Raw genomic sequence first — 12,191 nt, 5'->3', positions numbered from 1 at the left:
ATCAACCCCTGACCCGTCTGATCTCCGGGGAAGTGGTACACTCGTATAATTGGCAAAAAGGTATGCACCGCCAGCCAGGGTAAGGCTTTTAAGCTTCTCTCAGACGGTGTATATTTCAGCTTAAAATGCCTTTATCAATTTACCCCACCCATGGTGTCTAAAGTTAATGTTATTTGACTCTACCGTGCAAATAGCGCAAGACGCGCATTTCTATTTTGTCGAGATGAAAGTGTTGCTAAAAAGGTGTACGAGTTTTCTTTTAGTCCTAAATACATGGTTTCCTCGTCTTACATCGTAAGTTTTTCGGGAATTCTTAAGAAGGTTGTCACTATACTTTTGGGGCAGCCCCATCAGATCTTAGACCAATCCCCTCTAAAAATCATCATCGATTGGAAGGTAGTTATGAAACAGCTCGACCTAGTCGTTTTTCTCCACCCTGCTGAGTCAAAGTAAGGTTTGCTTATGAAAATAATATTTTTATATCCCACATGAGAAGGCTTATCCGAGCCTGCTAAAAACCGAAACAATCTCTTAAAAAGACGAAAGGTATACATAATCTTTTACTGTATTTTTCTTTATATCCATATATTTCCCTATGGTTAAGATAAATAAAACTTGGTTACGTAACCACACGACTTGTATTTGTTGATTGCATTAATTGAAGTAAGATGATTGGACTCATAAAGAAAATGAAAAGCCCATTCAAAATTATTACAGTTTACTTCACTCTATTGGTTTCCATTTCCGTGAACTGTCGTTTTATGGGCAATTATTTTAGAAAGATTATAAAAGTAGATGATTATTAAATCTTACAAATAGTGTAGAGAAACAATCTAAAAAAACTCGTCCATATTTGTTTTCATTCAAAAAGCTTAGAAAATATAACAAATTTTAACACAAGAAGCACTGTACAATACAAACATTTGGCTATTTTGGCATTTTGTTTGATTCAAATTTGGCATTAGAATAGTGATAGGCCTGTTTACTTGCAAATTTATCTAGCAACGTTTGTTTCGCGACACCAGCTTCATTTTTTAAGGCTATTCTATCGCACTTCATCTAAATCGCTCGCGTAAACATTCTGTAAATTCGCAGTGACGTCACGTACTTACCGTAACCGGGGAAGGGGGGGAAGGGTTTTTCTGACTGGCCCCCTTGTACCTAGATCCATTCGCCAATCGGTTTAGCCGTTTGGGCTGCGCAACGTCTCATCTACCTTAAAAAGCGTTTCATGGAGCAAGACAAGACGTTAAGATCACCAGGCCTCGCAGTCTAACGGTCGAACAACACTATTTTACCCTGCTAGCAGAGCTTTCTTCCTGTTTGTTTCTATCAGTTTACATCTTGTGTCCGCAGGAGAAATCTCTGCCGACAGCGGCTATCGAATCCCGTTGAGCATGTGCATTAGTCCCCGTCAAGTTTTTGGAGGTAGTCACATGGTATAACCGATTGTTTTTATCAGAGATCTGACAGCTTTTAGGGATTGATTCACACGTCCTGTAATGCTTTTTTTTTAAACACTCAAGCGATCAGATCTCCAGAACTTTTGAAGATAATGCTCCCAACTAACACGAAACATAATAAATAAATTAATATATAGATTTAGGCACTGCCTAAAAGCGGAGCCTGCGTGGATGCACTTTTTTTTAGCAATACTTGTAGCAAATTTAAAGATATAGGGGATGCAAACTAGCTTTGGAGTAGTTTTATTTTATATCCATTTCCAAGTAAATCCTGGTGTCTTGGGTACATTACTAATTTCTGCCATGACCCCCACCCCCTGGGGTTTGACTCTCCAAAAAAGTAGATGGGGTGTAGATAATCATCTTTTAGGGTATAAACTTCACCCAACTACTATCCCTCAGGGGGTGTTTAATGGTTATTCTGATACTGCTATCCTTTAGGGGTATCAAATTAATTAATTTTTGTATTCAATAACAACTGATATATTTACCTCCCTCCACTCCCCCAGGAAGACTACCCAGGATTATGATGGATGAATGAATTGAATTGAGCATGAGAATGACAATAAATACTTTTATTACCAAATGGGTGCCTTTTAGAGAATGTTTTTATTATCATTGTACAAATTATGTACCATTATTTGACATGAAAAAGTCAAAGCTGAAATCCAGCAGTATGGGATTGCTTTTAGTAGGAAAATGGTGTATACACGTAAGTAGGAAAAATGCATGATGTTAAAAAAGGTGTTATTCTGAATTATTAAAAATCATGGCTTTTAATTTAAAAGCATTTATTTAGGCTGGTGTCTTATCACATATAATTTGGTTGTGAAAAATTGTGCAAGCCATAATAGAAATAATATTGTATTGACACAGGAAATTAAAATGGTTCATTCTAAATTATTCATTTCTAAAGTTAGGCTTGTGTCCTATCCTTTATAATTTGGCTATGAAAAATTGTGCACACTACAATATAAATATTGCAATGACATAAAAAAATAAAATGGTTCATTCAAAAAGTATTCATGTATAAAATTATGCTTGTGTCTTATCATTGATAATTTGGCGATAAAAAATCATGCACAACCTAATAAAATATTGTATGGTCATAAGAACCTATTGGTTATTTAGATCAAGAATAATAAAATATAACGGGTTAGGATATTTTTAAAATATATATTATACACCTATTTCAAACAAGGTATTGCATTGGAGGATCAATGTGTGGTAACACTGATTGGTTCATTCAAAAGACACACAAAAAGAAACATGGGTAGGCTTTGATCTATGCTTATTTGTTGGCTCATTTGATATCTTTGAAGCACTGCAGTTTGTGACATTGGTATTGCAACCTTATTTGAAATAGGTGTATTATATAAAATAATAAATGTTAAAACATGTATTAATAAAGAGACAACAGTTTGTCTACCATGTAACAATTAATTTCCATATTTAGAGGAGGCACCAAAAGCACTTCCCTAAATATGGAAATCAATATATGTGGAAGACAAACTGCTTGGTCCCATCACTGCTGCCACCTACAGCTGCATCACCTGTTTTTATCTTGTTGTTGTTCTTCTCTATAAAAAAAGGATGAAAGAAGTATCAAATTATATATTTTCCAAACGTTAGGGCTCACCTAAAATACACCAATAAACACCATCTAGAATCTATGTATCATACCGGCATAGGTTCATGGGTAACGTATCAATAAATTAAATATGCGATTTTTTTTTATTTTATGCTGTAATTGACACACAACAACCTTGCAAAACATCTTTGACAACTGAGGGGAAAAAAGCATAAATGTGTCAGATAAATAAGACCTGACTAGAATCATTTAGCCATATTTCTTTCATAGTATCAAAGTGAATTGGGTTCATTTACACCAAAATATTGATATACAGCTTACTTTTTAAATAATTTATCAGTGTTTTTTTACACTTACCTCATTAAGTGTGAAAAAAAGAATTAAAACCTACCTGGTGCCCCTAAGAAAAAAGCTCTTATGTTGTATGCAAAGTAAAGAAGGATTTCAAAAATACAAACTTAGTTTGTGTTAGAATATCTTTCTCCATGTTTATAATCAGCAATGAGTCAAATGTAAAACAGTTTAGAATCTAACCTACAGTGTGTTTACAATTAGTGTATGTAGCATCTACACATTCACCTAGTATCTGCAAATTATATAGTCTGCTATGGCAGAGTCTGCTAATAGGACTTTATGCTTGTACTCCTGGATTTCAAAATAGTACACCTGTCATGTACAGTATCTTTCATTGAAAATTGTTGTGCAAAATTGATATTTTAACTATAAAAGGGGTAACATCAAAACTTTGAAACTTTAGAAATATGACAGATCACCACCTCCAATATGTATATATGTATACGGGATTAAACTAAAACACAACTATAATATTTATGAAACATCTGAGGTAACAAAAACACAACTATCATAATTATGCATTATTTTATGCAACAAAAACTACAATAATTATGCATTATATTTTGGGTGCCAAAACTAAACCCAACTATGATATTTATGCAATATTTGAGGTGACAAGAAATAAGACAACTATTATATTTTGAAATATTTGAGTTGACAAAAACAAACACGTCTATAATATTTCTCTTTCAGATAGGCCTTTTGATAACTGTACACGAAGTTTACACACAATTATAATGCAGAACGAGAATTTAACTCAACAGAATTGGGCTTATTATGCATTTTACACAACCAAGCTAAGTATGCCACATCTGGCACACTTAGCTTGATAAATAAACTAAATGACAAATAAACTAATTCTGCATTACTGATTCTAGTTTGCTTTATTTGAGGTATTTCCTCTTACTCTCAATAGAAAATGATAACCTTAGTCTAAGAAGAAGAAAGAAAACAAATGAGAATATCTATACAATAACTAACAAAAGAATATCGATACAATATAGACATTATTTTACTCAAAGAAAACTCACCAACAAAAGCGGTAGTAGTGGAGGGCTGCCTCTGATGTTTTCTCCTGAGTCTAGACGCCCTCTGTCGCTCACGAGCCCTTTCTCTTTGCCTTTGAGCAAACAAGCTGTCTTCTGCCATCATTGCACGCTGGGCGTTGAGTGTTTCTAAGTTTCTCTGCCTCTTTACGAGCTCTCTGCTCGTCATCTAGTTCGTACTCCGAGTCCTTTTGCCCTTCCCGGACTCTTTGCTTACCACTTAACCTGTTCTCGGAGCTCGTCTGTCTTTTTCGCACTCTTTGCTCCTCGGTGAGTACAAGGTCACGCGCTCTCTTCCGAGCTCTTTGTCCTTCTGTCAACACTCGTGGCCTGCGTGACCTCTCCTCCTCATTATTTCGCTCCTCCCCTCTTCTTGGTTCTTCTTCAACTATTATAGATCAAAACGAGATGACATGATATGAAAATTGGCCCAATGGTATAAAATATACCTAAAAAGTAAACACAAGCGCGCGCAAGACTACCGTTATCTTGTTTTTGGGCGCGAGTTTTAACAAAACCATTGTACACACACATTCTTCTCTGTACAATAGAAGTATTTTATTCTTAAAAATAAAATGCTAGTATCGTTTGATTATAAATCCGTGAAAAATCTTTCTAACATATACTTAAAAAGGCACTCAGTTCAAAACCGTTTTTTTTTTAACATAATACCTACTGGATGTAAACATAAAACTGTAATAGTTGTGCACTTACCTCTTTTATCACCACGTGAAAGGTCATCCATGGTCACCGTGGAAATAAAAAAACTTCTCGATATTCAATTTCTTGTTTCGCTTTGCGGGTTTGCGTTGTTCATAAAAGAACTTTAAAGCATAAGTACGGAAGTTTGGGGGCGGTGGTAAAAAATGTTATTTCCAGTTAGACTGGTTATAAACCGGTTATGTCCAGTTTGGTGATTGAGTTAACATCCTCATGACGTCATCGTGATTGACGTGTCACTTGACGATGACTCCTTTCTAGTTGGGCCGAGTGGGGCCTGGGAGTTGCACGATTTACTGGATTGTGACACCACAGGGTACCCGAGCGATGACCACAAAAACCAAGTCGCATAGTTATACCATATTTCTATACCTATGGAGCTCCGCTAGGAATGAATTGTTAAACTATTCAAAAGGAGTTGTCTTACGCTCTATTACATTTCATTTCATTTCATTTCATTTCTCTGACTACAAAAACATACAGGGTGATCGTCGGCAAAATCTATTTTTACCCTAAGGGAAGGCACTTTTGGTGTAGTCAACAGCAATTCTTTCCCCTAATTTTAACCCTAAGAGATAGCAGTATAAAAGAAAGACATTTTAGTTCTTGAATTTTATTGCGGTCCTTGAGACATCGCCATCAAGCACATCTCTCTTACGTTTTAATTGGCAAAAGGTGATGGACACCTTGTATTGTTATCGACAACAAAGAAGGAAGTGTTAACCAACTTGTGGTTTATTGTGATACGTTTCGGGCGACCGTTAGCATGAGAAATATAAAAGGACAATCGGAAAAAAAAACTTTATAAAAATTTTATACCTTAAAAGATGTGACGATCACCCCCGTCTACTTTTCAGGAGATCTCGGGTTCGAAGCTCTTGATCGACATATGTCTCTAATTGAACCGAGTGCTGTCAGTGCTTGTCCTGGCTTCGTTCGTAGCATTTCAAAACTCTGCTGGAGTATCGGTCTTATGGTCTTGTTTGCTATTAGCTACGAATCTCCTACTTAGCTCAAGCGTGAGCGCTTTTAAGTGACAGTGTTCAGAGTGGCTGCGGCGGGAAATTTCACAATACAGCGTCGCGTGACAAGAATTCCCTTTCGCGCATGCTCAACAGGATTCGATAGCGGCTGTCGGCAGAGGCTTTTCCTGCGGACAAAAAGAAAGAACAGAGACGCGACACGGATAAGTGAGCTGGTTAAAACAAAGAGGAAGAAAGCTCTGGTGGTTTTGATGGTGGCTATGATGATGAAAATGGCGATGATAATGATGATGCTGGTGGTGGTGATGGTGGTGGTGATGATCAGGGGCTTGCGCAGGATTTTACCAAGTTGCAGGCAAAGCATTTAGAAGCTGAATGAGGGCGTGGCTCCTCATCCCGCATCCCGTGAAGATTTCATAGCTCCTGCTTTTGGGTTTGAAATTGGCGTCAATGCGTCAGAATTTTGAGAATATTACACTATCCTCCGTCATCCTCGATCTTAAATAGGACTTCAGTCGTCGCGTGGCACTGAACGACATAACAATATGTTTGGAAATCATCTGTAGACTACCATGATCAAGAAAATTATAATTTTTTAACCTCATCATATAAATAAAACGCGTACATAAAAATAAATGAGTAAACATTTGTTTTTTCCCCTCGTTATGTAAATAAGATCGCCAAACTTTTTTGCAGTCCAGTGACTACAGGCCTATAGTCTGCGTACGCCTCTGATGATGATGATGGTGGTTTTTATGGTGGCTATGATGATGATAATGGTGATGATTGTGGTGCTGATGGTGGTGGTGATGATGGCGATGATGATCATATGAGGTTCATAATGATGAAGATGGTGATGATGGTGGTACTGATGATGATGGTGTTGATGGTGGTGGTGGTGATGATGATGGTGGTTTTGATGGTGGCTATGATGATGATAATGGTGATGATGATGATTGTGGTGCTGATGATGATTGTGGTGCTGAAGATGGTGGTGCTGATGATGATGGTGTTGATGGTGGTGGTTTTGATGGTGGCTATGAAGATGATAATGGTGATGATGATGATGGTGGTGCTGATGATGATGATGGATGATGATGGTGTTGGTAATTATGTTAATGATGATAGTCGTATTGATTGTGGTGGTGATTATGATGATGATGATGGGGGCATTTATTGTGGTTATATTGATGATGCTGATGGTAGTGGTGGATATATGACGGTGGGTGGATGGTTGCCTAATATCATAAAAGATATGACACCAACTCGGGGTTTTACTGGGTCTCTTTTTATTCAAAAATTAAGGAAATCTTGAGTCATCAGAGATATATTTTCTTGGACTTGGTAAACTGTGTACCAGCGCGGGACATGCGAAGAGAGAATCAATTTTCGCGGCATCACGATCTCACTCGCATAGACTCGCCTCAAGCCACCCTGAAAAGAGGCCACAAACACGCGATTGATCTCGGTGGACTGGTAATATGGATAGGGGAGAATAGCGAGTCGTCTGTACTGTGTTCGCGAGACACACAGGACGCGCAATGGGAACCATGCCACCAACATCTGTTTAGAAATACCAGGGAGATTATAAAGAGCTGTTTGAGTGGTATATTGGGAATATTGCTTGTGTGTGCGTGAAGTTAGGCAGCTCCCACTTATTAGTAACAAAATAATAATCAGCTGCTACAATTATGAAAATAATTGAAAATAATTGGTGTTTTCGCTTACAGTGCGGTAGCCAAAAGTATTGAAATTTTTATTGAGTATGTTTCCTTCTGTGCATTAGCATAGTTTTGAGTCTTCAATAAGAGCAACGGCAATGAGAAGGTGATTGGTTGAAGCCTCAAAAATACCTGTATTTTAAAAATGCCAATTATTGGGTTTTCGCGCTGTAAGACGCAAGAAAGCACAAAAGCAAACGAGCGAATCTTCAACATACGTAGGTAAAGCAGACACATGCGTAAAAAGTAGTTCATGATTTAAATTGATCCGAACCCACAGGAGCAAGGAAACTTCAACTATCGCTTCATGGGTTTCGCTTGCATTCTAGTTAAGAACAACTTCAAACGATACAGTACTCGCTGGAGTGCAGTCAAGACAAACTCTTACTGTGTATATCATTATGACCACTACATTTATAGGTTTCCGGTCTGCTCTGCTCTGGTAGGCGTTTCTGGACGACAAATAACTACGGTTGCAGATCTTTTTAGTCCGTGTGTTAAGTAAATACGTCTTTACTTTTAACATCAAGTATGGCAAAAATAAAAAAATAAAAAAACATGTGAGCTTTCCGATGTCGTCTGTCGTCTAGAAACGCCGTCGCTGTATACATATGATGATTGCACCCACCTGGAAATTATCTTCCGCTTATCAGGATATCTCATTGCCTTGATGATAGGTATGACCAAAAGGAAGGGGGAAACGCCTTTTTTTCATTTTGCACAAGGAATAACGTCTCTAGTTTTTCAGACGCTTCCAAGGTAAAGGTTGAAGAAGACGATATGGTCCTTTTTTATAGAAATTTTGTGTCCAGGTTGCATAATAAATAAGTCTTTACTCTCCTCTGACAACAACCTCTTTATCGATGAGCGCAAGTTTGTCAAAGAGAACCATCATGTTTTCCTCACACAAAATGGACTCCTGTCCAGGCATGCTCATGGCCAGGTCATGCTCCTCGAACTCCTGCTTATCTTCCAGGAACTCAAACCAGTGAATATCACCATCGTCATTAAAACCGCATTCCTGTGACGCTGGTATCGTATTCTGGAAGCCCACCAGAGCATGGCCATTTTGGAAGAAATTACTTTCCAGATAAACTCCAGAAAGAGTTTCAGGAGTAGATGAGTTGATATCATCTAGCAAGGAATTCCAGTCGCTCACGCCTGCAAATTCGTTGTTCCTGATAACCCGTCCTTCTGCCTCAGCGAAGCTCAGTACCTTTTCCAAGAAGTCACTAAAATTTGTGGTGTCAAGGACCGAGTCTTGTCCCGGTATATTGATCACCAAGTCATAATTCACGACTTCATAATGGTCCTCGTGGTATTCGAAGTCCATCGCATCGGTGTCGAATTGATGGCCTTCAAAGGTGATGAAGAATCCTCCATTTGAAACAATTGATGGAGAGTTGAGCAGAATTCCGGTATAATGCGTAACTCCAGACATGTCGAACTGGCTTGCATTCCACGAGGGAAGCTCTGGGACACAGTTAGGGATTTGCGTCAAGGCAGACATGTCGACATCAGGAACCATGATATGGTTGAAGCCAGAATCTGTGGCAAGGCTTGAGATGGAAACAAACACTTCTGAAGAGACGCAAAGATTTGGTTCTGTTGGATATGGAATATATGTCAAGGCAGACATGTCGAAATCATTAACCTTGATTTGGTTGAAGCCAGATTCTTTGGCAGGACTTGAGAAAGGTAGGAGCAGTTCTGAGGAGGCGCAAAGGTCTGATTCAACGGTGGCTTGTGTCTGCTGAGCAAACGTATCTGTCGAGGAAATCACGGCTTCAGCACATTTCTGACTCATTTCCTTCTCGATCTTATCTGTCAAATCATCAGATACATCATCTCTCATCTTTGAAGTGATATCAAACCACTTCAGGTCAAGCTTTCGCGCAAATTCTTTACGCTGACGTTGCACTGTTTTGAACGCCTTCTCAATGGCATCTTTGACAATCAATTCTGCTCGGTTCTTTAGGATAAGGTTCATCTTCTCCTCATTCTTAACTCGTTCCTGCTCCTTTTGTTCGTGATGCCAGATGTCATATGCCTTTTTAATGGCATCATTCACGATGAATTCTGACTGATTTTTTGTGATCAGATCCATCTTGTTTTCCTTGATAATTCGCACTTTCTCTTTAAGCTCACTTTGCAAAATGCTACATGTCTTACTAATGGCTCCAGACACGACCAATTCCGCTTGGTTCTTCAAAATGGACTCCATCCTTTTCTCCTTCATAACTCGCTCCTTTTCCTTTTGCTCATTTTGCCTGACTTCATATGCCCTTTCAATAGCGTCCATGACAATAACTTGAAGATGGTTTCTCGAGGCGAGGTCATCTTTGATGTGTCCGTTTTCCCTCTTTTCTCGCTCCTGTTCTTGGAAATCTTCCTGTCTATCGACGTCACGTGATTGAGTGCTGAGTGAATGTACATGTTCTGAGCCACACACAAAAGCACTGCTAGGACAGGAGACACCAATGCCTGGCGGTGGAGCAGCATCGACGTCATCTGTAACAGCACAGAAAAACGAGAAATGAGATTGAGGTCTCAGTCAATTTAGTTTATTGGGCCAAAGGTGACCTTTTTGTTTGGCTTAAAGAATGTCGATCAACCAGCTCCTTTGTTATTGTTTATAATTGAAAATACAACAGTTTATTCGCGAGGAAACTTCAAAATAACAATCTACGAATGAAGTCTTATACGTTAATGACGATATTTGAATGAAAAATGAAAATATCTTGGCTACTCGCTTAAATAAACCGATGGAAATGGATGATTTGTGTGACTCGGTATTGAGGGGGAGCAGAAAATAGCGACGTGGTTAGCCTTCTTTAACAAGATTTCAAGTTATGTTGGAATTCCTAATTCTGTTGCGACGGCGCTTTAGGGCGCCACTCTGGAGAGCAATAATTTCCCGGAAGATTTTCCGTAAGTCGGTCTAGAAAGTCAGATTCTTTAAGATATCTTTTTTTTTGTTCGGTAGAAATTTCCCACCAGGTCAGATTGATATTGGACCAAGGAAGGGAAAGCCAGGGAGAGTCTGGAAAACCCAGCAGGTAAAAGGGTAAGCAGAAAAAAAAATCCACCATGTAGGTTAAAATCCCCACCTGGTCGGGTTTTACAAGGTCAGTGGCAGGGGGATTCGATTAGAGAGCACGAGCGAAGGTTTATTGCACGGGGTAGGGGAGGGGAGGGTGAGGCATATATGACAATAGAATACAAACCCTCATTATCAGCCTTCTGTTTTCTTCCAAGCCCAAAGCGCTTTTTTCTTTTCTTCACTCCGTCGTCTTTCCGGTTCACGTTTTTATTCCTTTTTAACTGTTTTTGCTGTACGATATCGGGTGAAGAAAATTCCTAAAAAAAGCATCAAATCGCGTTTTAGTTCCACAAATTAAACAAATTCTCACAGAGGACCCAAAGTCGAGACTGTAATCAAAACGCTGAATATGATACACCAAATATTGTTATTCGATTACGATGTATCATGTGCACAAATAGATGCATAAGTCCACACGAGGAAGGCAGCATATTTTTTCATAAAGAATGACTAAAAGTATTTATTGAACTGAAACGCAGGCCAATTATTGCTTATTGTCACTTGTATGGTCCCTTGTTTTAAGCTTGAAAAACATTGCTTAATTTTTTTTTTTGGCTCTTCCATTAAAACTCCTAACGCACTTGTTTTTCCGAGTAAAAGGAGCGGGGAAATGCGACGGAAATCACGTGACTCCCTTGCCGTTACTCTATTGGTTGCTACTCACCTCATCTTCGCTTGTAGGTTTTGACAGACAACACCCCATGGTGGGGGGATATTTCACTCGCAATCCGTAAAATAGAAACTTTTTTCGCGATGTTTTCCGAACAAAATCAAGACTCACACTGAAAATTTTCAGAAACAGTTATGGCTATTTAGAATAGAATACGTTTATGACTTCATCCCCCTGACTCATCAGCGCGCGCTCTGTGACTTCAGCAGAAAAAGCCGGATTTACAGGTTTTGGAGCGCGCATTCTTCGAAATATAGATCGCTTTGTTTGTTATTGAAACACGCTTTGAAAGAAAAGAACATGCAACGATAATTAAATCAACAGACTTAATGTGTCCCTGGCAAATCCGTCACACCCTAGAAAGACGCAAAAAATAGGCTACAGAAAAACGCAAAACTGTGTCACACCCCCTACCAGTGACATGATGAACCTGGACCTGGTGGGGAATATTATAACTCGCCAGGTCTGGGGGTGTTGTGTCTCCCAATACATGTGAAAGTAAACAAGTTAAGGCTGGAAATTAATTAGTTAATTGGATAA

General features: G+C 38.7%; 2 protein-coding genes across 2 annotated transcripts; both read right to left on the bottom strand.

The window, feature by feature from the left end:
• Nucleotides 1–1,690: 1,690 nt before the first annotated feature.
• LOC116604081 (stress response protein nst1) lies at nt 1,691–5,486 on the bottom strand. The gene is made up of 2 exons (XM_048734607.1): nt 5,169–5,486; nt 1,691–4,842 (listed from the first exon to the last, which is right to left on the bottom strand). Exons 1-2 carry the CDS (start codon nt 5,197–5,199, stop codon nt 4,508–4,510), a joined length of 366 nt encoding a protein of 121 aa, XP_048590564.1. The 5' UTR covers nt 5,200–5,486; the 3' UTR covers nt 1,691–4,507.
• A 1,943-nt stretch (nt 5,487–7,429) lies between these two features.
• LOC5508124 lies at nt 7,430–12,092 on the bottom strand. The gene is made up of 4 exons (XM_032376899.2): nt 11,646–12,092; nt 11,106–11,238; nt 8,507–10,389; nt 7,430–7,591 (listed from the first exon to the last, which is right to left on the bottom strand). The coding sequence occupies exons 1-3, from the start codon at nt 11,682–11,684 to the stop codon at nt 8,711–8,713; spliced, it is 1,851 nt and encodes a 616-aa protein (XP_032232790.2). The 5' UTR covers nt 11,685–12,092; the 3' UTR covers nt 7,430–7,591; nt 8,507–8,710.
• Nucleotides 12,093–12,191: the final 99 nt, after the last annotated feature.

This window comes from Nematostella vectensis, chromosome 11 (genome assembly GCF_932526225.1).
Source record: "Nematostella vectensis chromosome 11, jaNemVect1.1, whole genome shotgun sequence".
NCBI classification, from domain to species: Eukaryota; Metazoa; Cnidaria; class Anthozoa; order Actiniaria; family Edwardsiidae; genus Nematostella; species Nematostella vectensis.
This window is presented reverse-complemented; position numbering and strand designations above follow the sequence as displayed.

Coding starts and splice junctions, on each gene's coding strand:
- LOC116604081 (XM_048734607.1), bottom strand. CDS start 5,199: ATGGATGACCTTTCACGTGGTGATAAAAGAG. Junction 4,843..5,168: donor TTCACGTGGTGATAAAAGAG/GTAAGTGCACAA, acceptor GATCTATAATAG/TTGAAGAAGAACCAAGAAGA.
- LOC5508124 (XM_032376899.2), bottom strand. CDS start 11,684: ATGGGGTGTTGTCTGTCAAAACCTACAAGCGAAGATGAG. Junction 11,239..11,645: donor AACCTACAAGCGAAGATGAG/GTGAGTAGCAAC, acceptor TGCTTTTTTTAG/GAATTTTCTTCACCCGATAT. Junction 10,390..11,105: donor ACAGAAGGCTGATAATGAGG/GTTTGTATTCTA, acceptor GTGCTGTTACAG/ATGACGTCGATGCTGCTCCA.